This window comes from Helianthus annuus, chromosome 11 (genome assembly GCF_002127325.2).
Source record: "Helianthus annuus cultivar XRQ/B chromosome 11, HanXRQr2.0-SUNRISE, whole genome shotgun sequence".
Classification (NCBI taxonomy): domain Eukaryota; kingdom Viridiplantae; phylum Streptophyta; class Magnoliopsida; order Asterales; family Asteraceae; genus Helianthus; species Helianthus annuus.
In genome coordinates this window covers 117,083,088-117,107,208 of record NC_035443.2, presented here as the reverse complement: position 1 = coordinate 117,107,208, position 24,121 = coordinate 117,083,088, and the positions used below count along the sequence as shown (strand labels likewise).

General features: G+C 35.9%; 2 protein-coding genes across 2 annotated transcripts; one reads left to right on the top strand and one right to left on the bottom strand.

The window, feature by feature from the left end:
• Positions 1-3,038: 3,038 nt before the first annotated feature.
• LOC110929616 (small nuclear ribonucleoprotein Sm D2) lies at positions 3,039-6,063 on the top strand. The gene is made up of 6 exons (XM_022172773.2): positions 3,039-3,134; positions 3,316-3,371; positions 3,481-3,505; positions 5,395-5,469; positions 5,605-5,709; positions 5,785-6,063. Exons 2-6 carry the CDS (start codon positions 3,367-3,369, stop codon positions 5,899-5,901), a joined length of 327 nt encoding a protein of 108 aa, XP_022028465.1. The 5' UTR covers positions 3,039-3,134; positions 3,316-3,366; the 3' UTR covers positions 5,902-6,063.
• A 1,073-nt stretch (positions 6,064-7,136) lies between these two features.
• On the bottom strand, positions 7,137-9,460 carry LOC110929618 (blue-light photoreceptor PHR2). Its single transcript, XM_022172774.2, has 4 exons — positions 8,406-9,460; positions 7,815-8,035; positions 7,551-7,631; positions 7,137-7,466 (listed from the first exon to the last, which is right to left on the bottom strand). The coding sequence occupies exons 1-4, from the start codon at positions 9,339-9,341 to the stop codon at positions 7,388-7,390; spliced, it is 1,317 nt and encodes a 438-aa protein (XP_022028466.1). The 5' UTR covers positions 9,342-9,460; the 3' UTR covers positions 7,137-7,387.
• Positions 9,461-24,121: the final 14,661 nt, after the last annotated feature.

The window sequence follows — 24,121 nt, the reverse complement described above, 5'->3', positions numbered from 1 at the left end:
ACTGAAATAAGTGTTTTTATTGAAGACGATCATTGAACGTTTACAACTTATTACAAAGTCAATGATCACGAGAGCAAAAGTTCATGTTTGTATTTTGGTACATGTAATTATACATATTGTAATAGTAATTCACATCAAGCCAATAAATATAGTTCTCCTCATACAATTGGTTTTAGGTCAGGAACCAAATGTACCCCATCAAAGGTTTCTAATTGTGTGGTATATATATGTATATACAATTCAATTCATCCACCACAATGCACAAAGATGGGACCACTAAGGTGGTTGGTAATATGTTGGGTAAAAATAATTGTCTTATGATTAAATACTTAAAGCCATTGGTGAGAGATTTGCTTACGGCTCATTGGTTTTCACCTTAGTGAATGAATGTTTCCAACATTAGGGGGAGATAAAAAGCAGTAGAAAGTGAAAAATGAAATGAATTAGCATGTCATTTTGATCCTCATATATAAACTGTGAAGCAGAAGTTCAAAGGATAATTCATTTACCAAGATTAAAGAATAAATTACTAGACGAGTTCACTGACCTAAGTGACTAAGTAAGTCACACAAGCAACTGCTTATGCTCCATATATGATTGTGTCCTAGAGACAACCACGTATTTGTAATGAGTCTATTACATGCTTGAAGCGTGGTAGACTAGTCGGTTCCAATAATAAAATTCCTTGAAAATTGGAGCAAGTAATTAAGATGGTCAAGTCGAGGTTACAGAAAGAATATCTCCTGAAGAGGCATCAGACATGATGGTTCTAGAAGAACCTCAGGTACCTGAAGATAAAGAGATCTCAATAAATTGTATCATGTCTATAAATGCATGGAATCGAAACTAAAATCGACGTCGTTATACTTTTGTATATAATATAGCGCTTGAAATGATGAGGATCAAAATTTAAGATCTGTATATGAATTAATACATATAAATGATTGGCCAAAAGAAAAAAGATGCAAATAAGGCAGAGTTCAATTCTCTAATGAAATTGAAAGTTTTCAGACCAACAGTCCATACAACAGAATTTGTAAAGTATGTTGGATACAAATGGGTCTTTTATGCGAATCATGTGAAAATCAAATCAAATGAGATAAGACAAAATTGGTGGCACAAGGATTTTCACAAAACCCCATGATTGATTATAAAGAGACACGTTCTCTAGTGGTGGATGCAATGACTTTCCAACATTTAATTCGTCTGGTAATATATAGAGAGAGAATGTTATGTATCTCTTGATACTAAAAGTGTACATGAAGGTCCCTAAAGGATTTGAATAATCAAAATCATGTAAGTTAAGTTCTCGAGAACAATATGGTCGTTGTATACATATTTTTTTTAATACGATTGAACTCTTGATGAGTTTCCTAAAGCAGTTGAGTCCATAAAGGTGAATTGAAATATCTTAACGATGTGATTCTTTTGCACCAATAAACATACATAGAAAACTTGTACCTGGTGATTGTAATATCTTAATAAATAGTGTACACGCATGGTACAATATGGACTGAAAATGCCAAAAGCATTGATGGGAAAATTTATGTAGCAAAACTCCTGAAGAGTGAAAACACATGCATATTTGGATAAGATGAAATGAATTCCCTCATGGATTGAAAATGCCAAAAGCATTGATGTCAAAACCTCGAGAACATACTATATGAAGCTGACAAAATATGTACGGACTAAAATAGTCCGGTCGAGTATGGTACAGCTCGAGATATTTGCTTAAAGAGGGATATAAGTTTAATTAAATTAGCCATATTTTATCAACATTCTACTTTTAAAAGTTCACTATAATCAAAATTTACAGTGATGATGTCTAGGCATCATCGAGAGAAATTGCCGAGCTTTTAGAGGGGGAATTTTTGAATGACCTTGGCATGATCTAATTATTACTCGAACTGCAGTTCGAGTATATATGTAATTATATTTTATCAATCCCTCAAGAACATCTAGAAGATGATGTTGGGATATTTTAGTATGGACATAGTTGAACCTTAAAGTATGTTAAAGGTTCTTAAGTCACTTGTTATAAGAAATGTCTATTATCATCTCCTACCAAAGTAGAGATTCTCATTCTAGAAGTGCCATCGTTAAATGCATATGTGCATTAATATGTTTTGCTAGCGATGTATGGTTATAATATCTTTCACTTGAGCTTATTGTCATGATATAGTCTTTGTCAAGCGAAGAGACATTGGAACGAGTTCAAAGAAATATTTCAGGTATAAATGATATTTGATTATATTTTACTAACCCATCAAAACAAGTTTGGTTAGTCTTGTAGATGCAAGAATGTAACAAAACATAGTCGTGGACATATGGTATTTTTGAAAGGAAGGACCTAAAGTCTCGTTAGAAGATTATACAACATTGCTCAACATAAAGGATTTCATATTAAGAGATTAAGGGATCAAGCGACAAATCATTGGCTACAAAAGCTTTGAACAACTTTCAAGGAAGATGGACACACGTCACTTAAAGGATACGTATTATAATGAGGGGGAGATTTATTCAAGTTGCACTCTTTTTCCCTTAACTAAGTTTTGTCCCATTGGGTTTTCTTAGTAAGGTTTTTAATGAGGCAACGTACCCGATCCAGACGTATCAGGGGGAGACAATACGCACTGCACTATTTTTCTCTTAGCTGAGGTTTTGTCCCACTGGGTTTTCCTAGCAATGTTTTTAATGAGACAACATCTCCAAGCGTATGAAGTTGATAACCAAGAGTGAGTGTTATAAACATATTATTATTATGGTTATCAACGACAAAAATAGATTAGCTTTCTCTCCAAGCTTTGTACTCCTATATATACCGCTATTGTATCTCATTGTAGAACACACCTCAATCAATGAAATATTAGATCCATTCTCCCTATTATTTTCTTCTTCTTTTTCTACTCTTATTATTTACTATTAGGTTAGTTTCACAACATTCATTTAATTAATTATAGTTCGTAATTTTAAATCAACTTAAAAATGTGTTTTTAGAGGTCCCTTGATACTTTTTTTCAAAGGTGGTTTTCATTCGGGTCGGATCCGAAACCAAAAAGCCTGTCAAGGGTTTTAAAACTCATAAACCCGCTCTCTCTCTCTCTCTCTCTCTCTCTCAATCGTCTTCTTCACAGGTACGCCTTCACCCAAATTCCCTCAATCATCTTCTTTAACAATCTCCATTTTCAACATTCACTTCGATTACAAATCCTTTTACTGTTCATTATCTACATCTAAATCACACTTTTAGGGTTTCCTAATATCCATAACACTAAACCCTAGTTTTTTTTTTATTTTATTTTTTTATGTTAGCAGGTTCTGTATACTGTTAGATCATACTATCTCGGCTTCTATTGCACATTGATCATGAGGTAATTCGTTTATTAACATGTGATAATAAATTATAACCTAATTGCACATGATTTGATTACATTTTGGTTTGTGAATATTGCTAATTGTTTGTTTGTTTAATTTTTGTAGTCGACCAATGGAGGAAGACGCACCGGTAAGTAGTTTTTTCTTTGCTTGATTTGTTAGGGTTTGTTGTTGGATGGTGTTTACAATCACTTAGTTTAAACTGCATATAGTATACTGAAAATAGGGCTTTGATCGCCTAGGGTGCATATAGTATACCGACCAATCACCGCATCGTAGTAGTTGAACTTTAAGCTAGGAGTATAGTATAATAATACAACTTTTGGGGGTTTTAGACATGTTTTAGTCTTCTTTTGGGCTAGTTTAGGTTGATTTCAGACTTGTTTAGGGTTGGTATAATTGTTTCAAACCTGTTCAGACGATTTTTGGCCTGAAAAAATGTGCCTGAGGGGCTGAAAGTGGGACCTTTGAAGCGAAGCGAGAAGGCTGTGCTGGGCCTGAAAAGTGGGCTTAGGCAAGCGCCTCGGTGAGCCTTGACATGAAAGGATGGTATTAGTATTATGTAGTTAAAAGCACATGAGGCGTGCACCTAGGCCACCGTTTGTGCCTTGAGCCGTGACCTACATAGTTGGTATGACATCATCTCACAGATGTGTAAATAGGATCTACAGTTCTATGATATTGGAGATGGAATATACTTTTTTTCACTTACTGTTTATATCTATAATGCCAAGACTTGGAGGATGGTTTGAATCATGGTTTAAAAAAACGCTTGAGGCGTCCGTTTTGAGGCACGCCTCGAGGCGAAACAGCAAGCAGTTGAATAAGAGGCAGCGCCTCACTGCTTGTTTTCATACGTACGCCTCAGTGGTATGAGGCGGACGTTTCGTGTCGAGGCGGAACGGTAACTAAGAGGCGTATGTACCTTTTAGGCCGCAGAAATTAGGGTTTTTTAGGATTACCGAAGAAAACAGAGTCGATTATGAAAGAATCGGGATGAAATACAGAGGTAGATGGAGACGTACCTGGCTTGTAGCGATGAGTGACCAAGAAAAACTAGGGTTTCAGGATGGAGAAGATGATGGAGGCGTAACTCTTTTATCATATTTAACCCAAAACTATTCTCACAGGTTTATTTACATTAGGAAAGTTATATGTTTTATGTTTAGTATTTTATTTTATTTTTTTTAGATGTATAATTTTTATATTTATTTTTTAATTCCGCCTCGGGCTTACGCCTCGGTTCGCCTCGAGGCTTACGCCTCGTGAGGCGAAGGGAAAAAGCCTCGAAACTCGTTTCCGTTTTTTTAAACCTTGGTTTGAATGGAAGAATGAACATAAGTTCAGAGTTTTCAAACAATGATATTGTCTTTTGTTTGTTTATGTCTTCATGGAGGGGGTATAACTGAAATTTGAAGTCATGGTTATTGTTCGTTAATACCATTTTATCTATGGTTTAGAGCTTCTTTAACAGTGGTTGTATATGATTGTACCCATATGAACAACACTTTATACTATGGGGTGTGGTTTGTACTTTGTTGTGTGCTGTGTTTCTTTATGTGCAAACAAGTTCCACAGCGGCATAGCTTTAACAGTGGTTACCCATGCCGTGTTCCTTTTGTGTTGGTGTGTGATTTGGGGCATGTTGTATTTGATGCTTTTGAACATTCAGTTAAATAAAACAGTATAGCCTAATGGTCTAACGGAAAGTGAAACCTCGAAGATTTATAGGGGTTGGAGTGTAGGGCATGTTATAATACAGATGATGAATACATGTTTTATCTGTTTAGCTATTCTACGATATGTTCATGCTTTCAGACTAGTAGTCCTTTCGTTTAATAAGAATCCCAACTATGTGATCATATGACACATGGAGATTTATATCTGCAATGTTGAAATTGTATTAGAGTTTTATTAATATTATGGTAAAATTTGTTTCTATAGATTTGGTTTATTTTATCTTCATTCTATTGTGTATGGATTGCTTTTCATTATCAAATGGTTCTTGATATTTTTCAGACCAAAAATGAGGAAGAGGAGTTCAATACCGGCCCTCTCTCTGTCTTGATGATGAGCGTGAAAAATAACACTCAGGTAATCGAATATTTACATAAATTTTATCCGTCATTACCATCACTGTTACACATCATTTATAAATCAGGTTGAATCAGTCTGTTATCGATCTTGATCCCTTTAATTATGAATATATGTTTTGTGTTACACACGTAGGTACTCATCAACTGCAGGAACAATAAAAAGCTACTAGGACGCGTTAGAGCATTTGACCGACACTGCAACATGGTGTTGGAAAACGTTCGAGAAATGTGGACAGAGGTTGGTTTTTAATTTCAACAGCGTCTGTTTTTTATATACAAAGGTTGTTTATTTATAAATTATCTGTTATTTCAGGTGCCTAAAACAGGAAAAGGTAAGAAGAAAGCGCTTCAAGTTAACAAAGACAGGTTCATCAGCAAGATGTTTCTTCGAGGGGATTCCGTCATCATTGTACTTCGGAACCCCAAGTGAGAAGCGTTGTCATTGCCATCGGAACATCCTATATTCCTATGTTGTTGCACTTGTAAACCAAATTAGATTATGATGTCTGAATATTATTTCATCTTTTTTTCGTGATTTTACTTACCTTGTCTTTAAACATGGTTAATTGAAGTTTAGTGCACTTAATCCTGATTATGTGTTCATATCTGTCCTGACTGATTATATCACTCAGGTTAAACCGATGAACCATATTGTTAGGGTGAAAAACTATCATTGTAAGCTTTTACTATTTAAATCTTGAGTAAACTTCCGTTTTGCTCCCTGTGGTTTGGTCACTTTAACGGTTTTGCCCCAAACCTTTAAAAATAACCATTTTCCTCCAATAGTTTGCTATGGTTTTTCCATTTTGCTTACTGCAGGGAGCAAAATGGAAAAACAGACAATTTGGATGGAGTTTGAGGCGGGGAGCAAAATGGAAAAATAATAGCAAACTATTGGAGGAAAATGGCCATTTTTAAAGGTTTGAGGCAAAACCGTTAAAGTGACCAAACCACAGGGAGCAAAACGAAAGTTTAGGGGTTGTTTGGTAGCCACTTAATGACGATTTAGATGCTACCTCTTAATGGTTTAAAACCTTTGAATGAATAAGAGGTAACCTCAAGTCTGAATGGTTAAGAGGTAACATCTGAATGGTAAATCATCACATGTTACATTCTTCTACCTTCTCATTGGTAAAATTCTTAATGGTTTCATTAAGAGGTAACATCTTAATGACCATTCAGAGGCTACCAAACAGCCCCTTACTCTTAAAGAGAAATCTTCCTCCTCATTTTAATGTCTCAGGGGCTGTTTGTTTACCTCTTAATGAGCCTCTTAATGGTTCAGACCTCTTACTGGTTCAACACTTAATGGTTCAGACTGTTTGTTTCACGATCAGATGTCTGAATGGTTCAGACATTTGCCTTTGAATGGTTAAGATTTATACAGAGTCTGAATGGTTAAGACCTCCAATCTGAATTGGTCAGATATTTGCCTCTGAACGGTTAAATATTATATAGGCTCTTAATGGTTCAGACCTTTTACTGGTTCAGACCTCTTACTGGTTCATCACTTAACCATTCAGATGTTGCCAAACAGCCCCTCAAAAAATAACGAATAAGCAAATACTCGGACAAATAAAACTCACGCATAATAATAGATTAAACTTCAAACAAAAGAAACATGTTGATAGTATATGAAAACCTCTAACAAATAAACAAACGTACTTAGTAAAAGCCCACTAATATCAAAAGCTACAAGGGCGAATTAAGTTTCTCATTAATGAAGGTCTTGTGCGAATCAACACAACTTTGATCATGGAAACACATCAATAATACGCAAACAAATGTTTATATGACGCAGCAGATACACAGAATATATAAGCTCTTTTAGAACCCACCTCACATAACATATCAAGGGAAGGCGGGATGATCTAAAGAAACAAAAAAACATTTCGTGTTTCAGAAACATGAAATCCTCACGCGGCTGCACCCGTGCAAGCTGTCACTGGAGCAGCATTATTCTGTTTTGCGGAACTGTATTTCTTGGTGATGAATCTGCAATATTTGGAGACAAATTAACAGCTTAAAACATATACATCATGGTTGTAATACGCGTAAACAAGAATCATATTCACTTGCCTGAAGAAATCCCTCCATAAGAGCTCATACATCAACCAGTTCATATCACCATCTTTCTCGTTTGTTGAAGCAGAAATCGTTCTACATTTTACTCGTTTAGTCAATAAAAAACCCCGAGAAATAAAACAACTTTTGTTCTACATTTAACAATGTCTCATGCACCGCATTTTGTTACAGCTAATTCATTATCTGATTATGATCGTTTTATTTTAAGTTATCACTTTTAAAATGCACTCTTAAAGACAAAGATTCGAACAAACATACCTGGATGCAGACTTCTTCAACTCATCGAACATAGAGCGAGGAGAAAGGCATCCCATTGCAAGCCATGGCGAGATCTTGCACGAAAATTTGGCACCATACATGCTGCTATCGTTACTTCCGTCTTTTGCAGGCTGTGATTTGCATTCAGAAGCAAATCTTTTAAGCCTTTCCAATGCTTCAGTCTCACCTCCAACAAGCGAAGCATTCGCACTCGCTTTCGCCTGAAACAACAGTAAATGTAATCGTTGCAAACGTTATTCAAAATTCACCACCTACAATATAAGAGTGTTAAACGGGTTGTGTTCGCTGGTTGGCTGGTCCAACCTTACACGAACCCGAAAATCATGTCAGACATATAAACCTGAACACGACACAAACATTTGCGGGTTGACACTAACACTACGAGCTTAACCTGATTTTTTTTAATATTTAACTTTTCACAAGTTAAATATTACTTTAAAATCACTATTTTGCAACCAAAAATACTCAAACCGGTTATATTAAACCCGAACCCATAAATTTCATGTTAAGTTAGTGCCGTCCCATAAATTCACACCCGCAGCTATAAACTATAAAAACTCCAAATCATACCTGGTTCATTGTAGCAGTAGGATTCAAACCCAAATCAACCAAAGTCGGAATCTCACCAGGCTCCACATCCCCACCCGCGGGCAACCCTCTCAACCGATCAAGCGCCTCAATCGTCTTCCTAATCTTCAACCCCTTAACCTTCTCCCTAAACCCACCATAATTCGTTGGCATATCTTCCAACTTAAACGGCAAATCATCAATATGATACAATGTACTCCCCCAAAAATACTTAACCTCAACCCCTTCATCTTTCAACTTCATTTCAACCTTCCCTTCCCCCTTAACCTCATCGAACGACACCTCCCGATGCGTGTACACCGCCTCGGCCCCAACCACCTTAACCAATTCAGCTATAACCGTTTCCGGTCTCCCAATCCTAACAATAAGATCAGACCCTCTAGCCTGAAGACTCTGCCTCAAAGTGGAAACTGATTCTAGTAAAAACGAGGCCCGGTAAGGGCCCGTTTTATCGAACCCGGACGAGGACTTACCGTAGTCCCGCGGGTCGAAAATGTAGACCGGCAACACCGAGCTGGACTCGGTGTTGGCCGAGGAGAGGGACTCGTTGTCGTGGACCCGTAAATCGTTGCGGAACCACACTATGGAGGTTCTGCGGGCGCCCGCGAGGTTGGAGGGCTCGGAGGGGCGCCTGGGGTTGAGGGATAAAGGGGTTTGGAGTGGGTTTGAGGAGATGGTGGATTTGAAGGAGGGTTTGGTGGGGGCGGAGGAGAGAGAGAGGGTGATGAGAGAGAGGGAGGATGTTTGGTTGGGGATTTTGATGAGTTTAGGGGGTTTAAAGGGGAGTTGGGGTGGGGAGATGAAGTGGGTGGGGAGGGAGAGTGTGAGGGAGGTGAAGGGGGTGGTGGAGAGGGGGTGTTGAGGCTGGGATTGGTCTTCTGATTGGGGGTCAGGGGTTTCTTGTGGGTTGGCTTCCATTTTTGTGTTGGGGTGATGGAGGAAGAAGAAGAAGATGATGATAAAGTTTGCAGGGGTGATAGTGTTTATGTGGTTCGGTGAGGATAACGAAGAAAAATGACAATTGTTTAAAATTTTTATTCATACAAAACATATTAGGTATATAAATTTAGGGTTGTAATCGTCTCGGGTTAGTGAGTTGAAGAGCTACGGGTTGCAATGTGTAACCCGAACCCGACTTATATTGTTATTCATGTCAAAGATCTCAGTCTTAACTCACACACATAAACTTCGGGTCAATTCGAACACAACCCTGTTAACCCATTTTTTAAACGAGTCTTATATGTTGACGAGTTACAAGTGGGTTGTTGGGTTGTAAGTAGATTATTGGTAACATGTTTAATGGAGACTATGAGCGTGAGTTTGTAAATACGTTCATGAATGGTTCACGGACACTTATTGAACGGGATTTCTTGTTTGTGTTCGTTCATTAAGAAAACGAACATGTTCGTGAACTATTGATGAAAACTTACCAAACGTAAACAAATGCAAATGAACACAAACAAATGTTCTTGAACATAAGTGAACACAAAGGAACGTTATATATTCATTCTAAAATAAATCATGCATTTACGAATAATTCACCAAAAATAAATAAGTACTTAACAAAAGTATCCCAAACTTTAATATTCGCAATAGTTGTGTTTCGAACCATCTAAGTTTAAACAACAATAAAATGACTTCGAATAAAATATGTTGAAAAGATGATCATTGCGTGAATATATAGATCAATGATCATTGTATTGTTTAGAATCCAATTGTCTATGACATGTTTGTTGTCTTTTGATTTAGTATACGTGAATGTACCTCGTCAACTAGCAGCCATCAATTGATGAATGAAGCAGCAAAGCAGCCAAGAAATTGAATGTGATTCAATATTTCAATGGACATTGTAAGTTATATAATTTGTATTATTAATTACTAGTGGGAATGCCCGCGTATTGTGGCGAGTGTCCCAAATCACATCAGATTCAAATATGATATCTATTACGAACCACAATTCATTCCGGGTTTCTAAAATTTTATTCCATTCAACAATAGTTTTATAACCTATATGGTCAGAAGTATACAAAGAAAGTCTAGAATTTCCATATGAAGAGCCATGTTTATTAAATCATAAAAAGTTTTCATCAAAACACCAAAGGTAGGTTTATTTACAACCTTGTTAACAATAATGATATCAGATGCTAAATGTATCTGATATGCGCAAAATGCAACATATAAATTGTATCAAATAAGATATAAAAACAACCCTTTTTAGTACTAATGTTGGAAAAAATGTGTTTCTTTGTTTACTTTTGATTTTCAGGATTAAAAGAGCTTAAACAAACAAAAGGAACAAATTAACGGCGAAAACCAGCATAAATACGAAAGAAGGGAAGTTGATACACTATACTGACCCTCCGAACTTCACCCCAAGTGTAACACCCCGAAAACGGGTTTGATAATCAAACCACATTAATATTAGAAGACGGGTAAATTACCGTTAGTGGTAAAAGTAACCCGGTGAATACTAGGATTTTTAAATAAATAAGCCTAATATTTAATAAAAACTGAACGAAAGCTTTTGAAGAAATAAAGTTTATAAAAAGGCCCGAGTTAACGGGACTTAAAATAAACTGAGTCGTAAATTCCCCAAACCCATTAAGCTAACTAGGAATGTTTAACCTAGTTAATAAGTGAGAATATTGTTAGAAATTAAGTGGGTCATGGCCTATTTAATAAACTAACCAAACAAGAGGGGCCAAAGTGGATAAACTTGAAAGTTTTATTATAAAATGAAATTAACAAAAATAAAACACACATAGGTAGCGTTTGGTATGAAGGAATAGAAGGTGGAATGGAATGGATCATTCTGATGGAATGGAAATAAACATGTTTGGTTACCATGTGGTAATGGAATTGAGAATTCCAAAGGAATGTAACTCCTTCCAAATATAACAATTTTCATTCCTTGCTAAGGGGGTGTTTTTTTTTTCATTCCTTCAAGGAATGGAAAAATATATTGTTGTTATTATTTATATTTATATTTATATTTATATTTATATTTATATTTATATTTATATTATCAATATTAATATTAATACTAATATTAATGTATATCAAAAATTTTATTATTATTTTTTTTACCATTATTATTATTATTATTATTATTACCACAATTATACTTTTGCCATTTTTAATACAATTGTGCTTCGTTGATTCGTCTTTTTTTGTTTATCAACTTGTAAAAAGTAATGATTCATTCTATTCACATATGAGTAACCAAACATCACAATGGAATGGAATGATTCATTTCATTCCGTTGTACATTCCATTACCTCGTCAATTCCATTCCCTCATCCATTCCATTACCCCATACCAAACGGACCCATAGTGTGTGTTCTGGACTCCTGGTTCGACCAGAAGAACTCCCCCATGAGACAAAACCCTAACTTCTAATAAAATCATCAAATTAGAAGCTTAAATGAAGCTCAAATTCACAATTGAACGTGAATTAATGATCACACAAGCTAGGGGATCATAAGGTATGTAAAAATTTGATGATTCTTGAAGTTGTGAAATTTGATAAATCTCATAATCTGCAAATTATGGATAAATTATTGAAGATATGGCTGAATTATGATGTATAGTTGCTTAGAAACAAAACCCTAAGTGAAAATTATACATTATTGCCATGAATTGAATGATTAGATGATTTACCACACTAGGATAAGTGGGTTTTAATCATATGATGAAATTGGTGATATAATTATGATTAGAATCATCATATCTGAAATTAATAAGATGATACTTGAACAAATTAGGTGTTTAAGTATATAAATCATACTTGCTAAGTAGTGAGTTTAGTATGATAAGATGAAAAACCGATGATATATTCATGTTGAATGATGTATGATATCATTATGTGTTAAAAATGATCAAAGTTGTGTTAAATTGATGAAATTCGATTACATGAATTTGGTTAATAAAGTGGTAAAAAACGGTATCATAAGAATGATGCTTACCGGATAATTGACCAATGATAAGATCGAACGATAAATTCGACATAAGAATCGTAGGATGGAATAGTCGTAAATGATTATGACAAATCTAACCATCTTACAAATTTCAATGATAGTTTGACGCTTGACAAGCTAAGTGGAAGCTTGGGAATGAAGCGGGTCAAACGAATCAAGAAAGAAGGAAAAAGCATAATTAGGATGCAAGGTAAGTAAAGCTTACACTCTTTATTTAATACCTATTGATTTTATAGGTTATGAATAATGTAAAGTCTTGTTTGAATTATGATATTCCGACGCGACATGATACGGGTCGGAACAAAAGACAATGAAGATAAACCATGTGTAATGGTTAAAAAGAGCTAATACGATTAGTTAGTCATGAATGACTACTAGATAGCGAGTTTTGAGTAATTACCTTATAAGGTAAACTAATACAAATAATAAAGGTAAAACGGTAATTCGATCACTCGTTGACGATTACTGTTAGTTTGTAAAAGACACTTTATAGCGTAAGTTATAAAGGGGTCAAAAGAATCAATAAATGATTTATAAGTAAAATGACTATACGGTGTAAACCGGAGCGATTCATGTAGATAAGATGGTAATAAATATCATCTCGTAAAGATTCACGGTCATTTAGACTAAACGTGTCAAGAGGTGAAAATATCACCCTTTGACGATATCGACTAATGACTTTGTCAAGTGTATGATTACAGGAATAAATATCGAATGGATATTTGCATCGCTATTACTTAGTGATTATTAAGAAAAGTATTAAAACGGGTCAATATATTGATCCGAATCAGGTATGTATAATGATTCAACTCATCATTTAGAATTTGAGGTTCTATAAGAGTTAGACAAGGTGAAAATTAATATTTGGTTATCTTTTAGGTAAACCAAATAATTTAAATTATAATCATAGTGTTTTTAGAAACGTAATGGTTTCTAAACAAGATTATAGTGAAAAGTCAGATTTTTGGTCAAACAAGTACTTAAAAGTCCTTCGTCGTAAAAGAAGGACTAAAATTGACCAAAACTCCCTTGTAAGCTAAATTGAGCAAATGACCCTTAAAGGTTGTTTAGAAACGAGTTTTATGATTAAATAAATACTTAGAATAAGTATAAAAAGCGAAAGGTGTAAATTTATGGTCAAATGACTCTATATGAGTCATTGCTGTAAAATGACAATCCGAGGTGTAAAAACTTGGGATACATAAAGCACCACATTAAATCCGCCACAAATATAGTTGTGGAGGAAGATTAATTGATGAGAAATGTGGTAATAAAATGCTAGAAACAAATGAAAGCGATTCGGGTCAAAAATATGCTTAAAATCCCTTAACGGGTCAAAATAAGCATATGAGCGAAAACAGGTTTAGAACACGTAAGAAACTCGTGGTTTGGACCTTGAATAATAGAAACTGATATAAAATGAGGTTCATGATAGTTTGTATGCAACAAACTAATTTTAGTTTGATAAAATCATGAACGGGTCAAAATTTGGTAATTATATTTTAAGCCGACGGCTTAAAAGTCTAAATTTTTGATAATCCGGATGTCGGATTTTAACTCCATGTGATGGAGAATAAATTTACGATCACGTAGAAAGAAATGTGACGTAAATCAGATAAAAAAAAGAGCAAGTTATGCTCGTTTTTGTAAAATTAAAGTTGGCTGGAAATATGCAGCTGCAAGAAATCAACATTCTGTCGAAAACACGTCCTCGCGGCACACGACGGTGAAGTGGTCATGGCGTCGCACGACGCGACCACTGTCGCACCCCGCGAAGGATCTACTTAAAGAAGTCGCGACCCGCGAGGGCTGCTATATCTGGCCAAAGTGCTGATGTTCAACTGTTTTATCTTGCGATTTCGTTTAAACACGTTTTAAACGCCCTATAACTAACTCATTTCATGTTTTATGAAATGTAGGTTTAATATGAGGTACCAGTGGACGATCAAGCTCGATAAAGAACCGAACACACTCAAGATTCAAGCTTCCGCGAATGATTCGTCGTCACATTTTTAAACGGCGAATACTTATGAAATGTTAAATTGTGTTATTTCTTAAAAAGTTTTTAAGAAATGCATACTTTGTAATGTATGTGTAAGCATATTTAAATAATTATAGTCGAAAACTTTATAAAAATCGTATAAATGGACTAAGGGTCTTACACCAAGAACAAAAACAACAAACCAGAACCCAAGCACGGGATCGTGCCTGCCGGGCATGGGGCCGTGCCCCACTCAAGATTCCCCGAAGATAAAGACAAACAGAAGATGACAAGGGACACGGGGCCGTGTCTCCTAGACACGGGCTGTGGTCAACTCTCAGATTTGCAAATTGTCACACCCCTAATTTCCACGTGTCACCGGTGGGCCCGGTGGGGGATTATAGTGACGTAGTTGATATCGTCAGAGTCAAACAACACAAATTATAATGCACAGCGGAAGCAAAGATAGATTTATTTCAACTTAAAATTTATTGTAATATCCAAGTATCACATAATGTCGAAATAACATCCACAGGCAGAATCAGATAAACAGGAAACTTCATTTCAACAGACTTTGTGCATCCTAAGCTTGCGAGACTTCTATGGATGCTTAAGGAGTGACCAGCCTATTACGCTTAGTACCTGCACTTAGTCTTTTTTGGAAAATACGTCAGTTTACACTGGTAAATACAATTTAACTGACTCATTTTGAAAAGGGTTAAAATTGATTTAAATGCACGTGGCATAAAACTTTTTATAACTTGGGATAATTATTTTGCTTAATAATCTTGTAAAAGAATTACATGTTCATTCTGCGTTCAGTAGCCCGGGTTCGTTCCGGGTTAAGGATTAATAGACACACCACTTAATATAATTCCGCCGCGAGACTTCTCTTGTACTGACGATTATACATGTTATACAGCGCTACGGGTGTACGCCTACACCCGAGTACTAAGGTCGTGGCCATTCTTTGAATGATGCCAAGGATATCCGGGACATGGTCATTAAGCCCCCAAAGGCGTTAAACAAACAAAACAGCATTTTCAAACGGGTTCATTTCACTGCACATAACCAAGACCGGTTATGGTCAATTTCCCGACCAAGCGGTATTTTATATACCGTACCCCAAGCCCGTATAGGGAAAATAAGTTAAACGTATTTACCTGAGCAAGTATAAACCAAATATAACGAGTGCAAGTAGCTTTTACTGGTCACCTAGATCTGGAAATTAAGGTTTTAATAACCTATTAGAATCCTAACGGGTCTTAAGCTTAGACCGGTTAGTCTTATATAAAGATTACGGTTTTAAACGCACAATAAGGCGAAGACCGTTTTAGAATGTGGTTTTTGCCTCAACAAGTTTGCACACTTGTTTTATATGGGTAACATAATCACATTCTGGATTTTGAGACCAAAAAGATATGGTTTGACCCGTTTCGGCTAAAATCGCCAAATTAGCCACATAAGCCGATCCGAACGCGTATAATGCGTAACGAGTAACCATAGGAGTCAAATACAAGTTTCTGAAGTTAATATACTTAAAATATGTTGTGATATCAGAATGATACCTTCCATTATGCCCCAAATGATTTTTAAACCAAAACTATGCCTCATAAGGGCGTTTTGGTCATTTTATAAGGTGTAAAAGAGTTAAATTAATAACCTGAGTTACAGGTCTGATTACATTAGTAAATATATTTAATTTACTAAGTTATAACAGTAGGGTATCAAAATTTATGCGAAATTTATTGGCTTTAACCTTACTATGCACCGTAGGGGCATTTTGGTAATTTCACAAGTGCCTAAAAGGTTAATTCTGGAATTCTGAGTTCAAAACATTTGCCTACTGTTTAAAAATATAAAAGTATACTAATTATATCAGTAGGTTCAAACCCTTATGCTATATAAGGTCCTAGTGCACACTTATATGTTAAAAATGCCTGAAAAGGCGATTTGGAGCCATTTCCGGGTTTTCTGTAAAAAGCTGATATTTTTAATATTCCAGAAGGCTCAAATTAATTTATTTATAATAACAAATCTGTAGAAATTGGTTTGAGGTCAAAAGGTTTTGTAAAACTCATTTTATGGCTAAAAAGGGTAAAACCGGCATAAACCGAATTAATCTTAGAACACTAAGTTATGCGCAGCCTAAAAATAAATAAAAATCACCAAAAATCCCAAAATATTATTTTATAACAGTGGGTAAAAAGTTTGGTATAAAAATTTGGGTTTTAATAGGCTATACGTAATTTACGCCATTTAATTAGTAAAGAAGCTCTTAATTACGCTATTGAGCATAACTCTTAATCTAGGCCTCAAACTGACTTCAAATTTTGGGTGCAAATTTATAAATCAGCAACTAAGGTGCCTATCCTTTTACATTTTCAAAAATCACGTTTTAAGGTCAAATGGGCATAATGGTCAACATATAAGCAATTAACGGAAACATGCATGTGAATAGGATATCTAATGAACCGGGTTGTATAAACTCAGAGAGTTATACTAATATGTAAATAGGTTCAAGAGAAGCTCTAAGGCAATCCTAATCTTGGCTTAAACGGGCCAGAACTGAAAGTCAAAGCAGAAGTCAAACTTTGCGACTTTCGGTTCCAAACCGAGCCTAAACTGAAAATTGTCGAGTTGAACATGTTGGAACATGTTCTTACACTAATTACCAAGTTATTTTAATGATCAAACAGATTGCATGTAACCTACATTGCTAATTATAAGTTAATTTGAAGTTAAGCGTTCTGTTGACTTTTTATAGTTAGCTTTGACCCGACAATTGACATGCTTAAAGTGGGAATCTGGAAATACCCTTTTAAGGGTTTGTTACCCACATAATTACCTACTTAAAGGTATCTTTAATTCGTGATTTGACAGAGCACATTATAAGTAATCACGAAGTCAAAACCTTAATTATGATGGTTTGACTTTTAGCTAATTAACTAAGCTAAAAGTAATTAGAGGGGTTTAAGGACACTTACAAGAGTCCTAAGAAAGATTATGGAGCCTAAGAAAACTTGGTGATGTCCAGAGAAGCTCCAAGAGGTCTTGAACAAGGGTGCCAAGTGAGCAAGTGAAAATGGTTACAACACAAGCTCCTTTTATAGTAAGCCAAGTGCCTTAGGATCTTGCCAAGTAACTCTAGGGTAGTTAGGAGATGATCCCAGGTGCCCCTATAAGACTAAATACTGCCTAGCAAGCCCCTGGTTTCAAATATATACGCTTTAAGTCGGTTAACAGGTTGAACAGGCAGCTGTCCAAAATCTGCTGCCAGCGACCTCCTTACGGACCGTAAGCATATGGCCTTGCGGTTCGTAAGCACCTCTTGCGGCCGTAAGCTAAAATGGTTACGGTTCGTAACCGCCTTTGCTGAAACATGCCCAGGTACCCTCCTCACGGACCGTAAGCCTCAGGCTTTGCGGTCCGTAACCGATGGTCAGAGGACAAAAATTTGCAAACTTTTAAGTCTTGACCATGCAACTTTCAAATGTAGAAACATCAGGCTTTTACTGCAATGTAGGGTCCACCATTTTCAGGTTTTGCATGCTTGCATGAATGTTGACACCTTGGAATCTTATGGCAACTTTAATTGACGGAAACATCAAGAATAAGTCCTTGGATTCTCATAATTAACTAACAAGCTTCATATATTTATTCTTGGTTCTTTCTTATGAGAATTTTATTCAGCATTATCATTAGTAACAATCCTGTCAAATCCCAAGTTCACATAACAGATGGAACTTTATTTATTTGGGACAACCGGTTATCATATAGGATGATTTTCAAAAGATTTAAGGATCTTGGGATTTATATAAAAAGAAATTTCGGGTCGCTCAGAGGTGTTTTAATAACATGTCGCCCTTGGGTCGTTCAGAGGTATTTAAATAACATGACGCCCCTTAAAACCCTACCAAACATCTTTTATTTAAACCCGGTTTTTCTGACACGTCTGTCTCTCATGACACGTGTCTTTATTTCAATGGACAGGGATTTCCGAGGTGTTACACAAATCTAGGTTCGTACAACAAGTACAAGGGCCACGGGGCCATGTCGTTGACACACGGGGCCATGTGAGCAGATGGACTGACAACATCATTAAATGAAGACAGAGAAGGAGAAGGACACGGGGCTGTTCCTACCAGGCATGGGTTCGTGTAAACCCACTATTTTTAGTTATAAAAGGAGGTGCTTAGCTCATTTGCAATTCATCCCTTGGCAAACAACTTCTCTCACACCTGCCACCACTCCACCACCACTACTACCATCCTCCACCACATTCATACATCATCCATCCTTAGAGTGTGTGGAGAAGTCTCGGGATCCAAGATTGATAGTAAGAGTTTTTGTCAAACAAAGTCCATGATTGGCTAATCTCTTACATCACTTGGTATAGAAAACATCATTTATGTATTACTTTTAATTTCCAAGCTTTGGTAACTTTTTATTTGGACATGTGTTAATAACTTTAATCACTAGTTTATTATATTGAAAGTGAAGTTTATCCTATCATTTCTTCATGTTTAGTTGATTCACTTATTCGTGTCTTTACGGTCTATATAAAGCGCATTAACTGTCTGGAAGGGGGTTAGAAGGGTGGTTTGGGTAAAGTTCTTGCCTCGTTCACTGTATAGATCCTGCGAGGACTTGATTTAAGCTTACTAGGACTTCCTTTAAGGCAGATAGCATCAAATCGGGGGAAGTAAGAATGACTTGAATCCTTTATAAATAAACTACTATTAAAACTTTAAACCAGCCTTGCGGGACTGTATCTCTGCTGACTCAGACCAATATGGTCGAGGGTAGCGTTGCCTCAAAAAGAGGGACGTGCCACATTTTGCATTAAGAACTTACGTAATTATCTTTCAATAATCCGCCCATGCGGGACTGTATCCCTACTGACTCAGACCAATATGGGCGAGGGTAGCGTTGCCTCCAAAAGAGGGACATGTCACTATAAGTAAGATAATCTCTTTAGAAACCTAAAGCGCGGGTATAACAACCCTCCTAAAATCCCTTAAAACACCCCTAACGTCCTAAAATACACCCCATATGTGAGAAACGAACCCGAATAAGATTAACATTAATGAAAAACAAATAAAACAAGTTTTTAAAGCCTATCGTGGCCCGCGACAGACGAAGGGAATTCCTTCGCGGGGTGCGACGGAGTGTAGCTTGCCGGGCACCTTTGCTGCCACGTGTCCTGCAACGTGTCAAACCTAGGTTGTGACTCACCAACCCTACGCCGACCTAGAGCTTCCTCGCGGGCCGCGAGGGAGATAAAGGAGGGCCTCGCGGGGCGCGAGGAACCCCTCGACCAGCTATAATAGGAGCAGAGATCGGCATTTTCAAGTCGTTCAGAATTCTATTCTCTCTCAAATTCTCTAGTAGTCTAAACTCTCGGGAATTATACCCCTAAAAAGCGAAGCTCTACCTCGTTGTAAGTATTATAACCCCCGATCACGTATTCGTTACCCTGCTCGCTTGATCTAGAACTCCGTAACGCATGTCAAGGCTCTGTCTGACTCAGTCGTTGGAGTTCTGTCTCGTGTTACACCCGATTGATCTAGGACTCCGTAATGCATGTCAAGGCTCTGCCTGACTCAGTCATTAGAGTTCTGTCTCGAGTTGTACGGTTAATGTAATTTGGGTTATTTTACTAACACATGTGCATTGTTTAATTTTTAAAAGATAATAACCAGGAGAATCACAAGGAAACTACAATAGTATCACCTAAGTAACAATGTGAGTCATTCCCCTTTTTGTAAACCTTTTTGTGAAAACCTCAAATGTTTTAGATTATACTTAACAGTGATTGAGTCTATGTATTCTACAATTGCTGCTGGTATGTTGGGGTTTTGTATACATTACTTGACACTCGTTACTATTGCGAATAGTAGCATGACCACAAGTCAGAATTGACAATACCGAAAGAGTAATTGGGTAAATATAAACATTGTAATCGCTCTTAATACTGTGAAGTTATAAAAGCTGTTTTTGATTAAACTGGGATGCACTCACCAGTATTGCTGATAAAACCTTTTTAAAACGTGTTTCAGGTAACTTAATGTGAAGCTAATAGAAGCCAGCTGAAGAGCACTGAAGGCTTAGAATAGTGGCTATAAAAGTTACCTAAATAAAAAGGAGACTCGGTTTTCAATAATTAGGGTTTATCGCTATAAATGTTTTCCAAATGAAACTGAGGTTTTATCCCACTTGATTATTATAAAATATGGTGTTTTAAACTCTGATAAATATTTCCTAACTACGATCCTGATGAAAGTTTTCCGCTGCATAATTAATAAACACCGATACCATCTGATCTGATATCGCGGCTCCCGCTCCCAGGGTGGGGTCGGGGGCTGTGACAGAAGGTGGTATCAAAGCTATGCACTGGTTTAAGCCCTTTAGGTGTTCTTCCAATACCTAAACCTTAAACATTTATGTTAGGAAATTAATATCTTATGTGTTATTCTGTGAAAATAAAATCTTAATATTTATATTATGGTTTTATGTCATTTTAAATTCTCAGTATGTGTAACCAATGTTTTCAGGACCGGAGGTCGACCCGGTCGCCTTACGGGATCAAAGGTGGGACTGGTCCGACCGGATTTAAGACCCGGATTACGTCATAAATTATATAAAAATATATATATAATTTAGACCCGGATTTGACAAATTTTATCAATTTTATATGTAAATTGCAGTCCACCAAGGTCTCCTAAAATATTGACTTCAACAACAATATCAAAATTTGCATCCAGTTGCCATCGATTTCCATATTTAAACTCCAGGCATTTAGATAATAGTTCAATTTCATTCAATATGATAACAATAGATGTTAGGTTTAGGGTTGTTTAAATTTTATTTGAAACTTGAAGGGTCTACTTTGTAACCTTATTTCAATTTGAAGGGTAACATAAAACTTTATTATTGAAAATAGGAAATTTTGCTACTAGATGACAAATTTCTTTACAAGTCATCTCTTTCCTTCCTAATCATCTTCCTTCCCATATTAGAATCATCCATTAAAGCTCTGCACATCAAAATCCTCCATTAAAGTCATCTATTTCCTTCCTAATCATCTTCCGGCCCGACCCTACGCGACGACCCGCCGGCCCCCGGCTCGACCGCTGGGTTAATGTTGAAACAGACTGAAGTGCTGAACCGGCCCGGTAAAGGCTCCGGGTCCCAGTCAGACCGGTCAGACCGGCCGGCCCAGTCCGGTTTTAAAAACATTGTGTGTAACCCCTATTTATATCTTACAGTTATGTTATGTTTCATATTATAAATATATAAAGATGATATATTAATAATGTTATATTAATATTAAAATTTGTGGTATATTATATATATCATACTCATACAATTATATGAATATAATTCAATATAAATCTTATAACTTTTTAATTATGATATTAACATTAATATCTTAATCAAGATATTAATATAAGATAACACAATTTCGGTATGATACCCCTGAAATATAATAATATAAAATATTATTCAATGCAAGTAATATGTTTTATGATTAATGATATAACCTAGAATTTTACTCGACTTAAAATACATACCTTAGCATCATTAAACATGTTTATTGATTAATACAATATTAAAACATGATTCTCATAATAACACTATGAAAATATTATATTTTATTATATATGCTTTTGTTATATCCATATAAGCACATGTACATTTACATATACATGGAAGGTGTGCAAAAATATATAAAGTATTTTATATTTTATAACTTGTACTAAAGAAACAAATGATATTTCATACATAAAAAGTATACAAAAAAACATATGTTACTATATAAGTAGATGATTTAATATATATATATATATATATATATATATATATATATATATATATATATATATATATATATATATAGGATAGGAGTTGGCCAGAAAGTCCAAATTTCCTAAAAAGTGTAAAAAGTCATAAAACACCATAATGTCAACCATAAAACACACCAAAAACCCACAAATAATATGATGAAGATTACTAAAACATCATGTATGTGGGTTTTGTGTTGTGTTTTAGATGTTAAGGCTCTCATTGTGGAATGACAAATATTATTGTGTTTTATGTTGTTTAGCATTGTGTGTTTTATATTCATAGTTCTACGATGATGTGTTTGAAGTTTTTATGGACTATTAGAGTTTGAATATGGTGTTTTAGTAATATTCATTCTATTATTTGTGAGTTTTAGGTGTGTTTTATGCCTGAAATTATTGTGTTTTATGACTTTTTACACTTTTTAGGAAAAACACACTTTCCGTAGGATCCCCACTCTATATATATATATATATATATATATATATATATATATATATATATATATATATATATATATATGTAACACATATATATCGACAGGAAATAGCTTAAGAATTTTACTATTTAATAGTTTAACTCATTTCTTAAACTATATTCGAGTCATATATATACATTCTAATATAGGAGTACTAGTTCACTACTTGAGAACTGTTATGGGTGAAATTCTGAGCCCATATCCTGAGAAATATCTTGGATTATATCTTGGTTATATGATATCTGTTCACATCCGGGATGCTGATTCAGGATATTGGTAACATCCTGAATGGTATCCTCAGGATCACTAACGGATTATGTGCAGGTACATGGGTTAGAAGCTAGCAACGTTCACAAGGAATCATTTCGCGGAAGACTCGGTCCAAGTCGTTCGAATAAAGACGTTGAAGCCGCATTACTCGGTCTACAACGTTTACAATGGAATATTCGGAGCATCCCATATTTATAGGAATTTTCGTTTGTAATTCGTTACTATAAATAGGTGGGTATACCGGATCAAATAGGACATCACAACTACACTCACTACACTCTCACACTTGTTCTCTAGCAATTTTCACTCTCGCATTGTAACACTTAGCGATCTGGTCAATATCCTGCACTGTATCCTGAAGTTTAAAGCAATAAGAAGAACTAGGCAGCTGCGATTGTCAGCTCCCGAGGTTTTATGCCGGCGATCTAGATTGATCAAGGGCTTTCCTCGTACATCTCGTGTTAACCCCTTTACTTTTTGCTCATTGTTTGATCGTAGATACAGCTCAATATCCTGAGCCATATCCTGAATACTGTTTTTCTAAACAACTTAACCAACATATTTTCAACACACTTTTTAGCACACTACCTCACTTAACTAATTTGATCACTTAATTACTTCGGTAATTTTTGACCAAAACAATTTGGCGCCCACCGTGGGGCAAGTGGTGCTATTTTTTCTAAAAACTTTTGCCAGATCACTACTTGGTTTTGTATTTTCCAAACTTTTTACTACGTTGTTTGCAATGGCCACAAGATCAAGCATGAGCTCCTCCACTGTGTCTGCTACAACTTCTGCTACTACTGGTCCGGTGCTTCCACCACCTCCTCCAAGGATGCAATCTTCTTCACAACCTCAGGATATTATCCATACTCGGAGTATTCAGGGATCTGCTCCGATTTTAGCTTCTAATGATGAAATTCTAACCTTGTTTGGAAGTGTGCAGGAACAAATGAGGCAGCAACAGGAAACAAACCAAATGCTATTGAGGGAAATACAACTCCTGAAGTCCGGTTCGAGCAGATCTGCTGAGGATATCGTCACTCCGCTACAACCCAGAACTTTGAACTTCAGTTCGGCCGTGTACACTGAGGATAATAGGGGGAATATTGTGCCCAGCCTTCCTCAGAATCATACTCCTGAA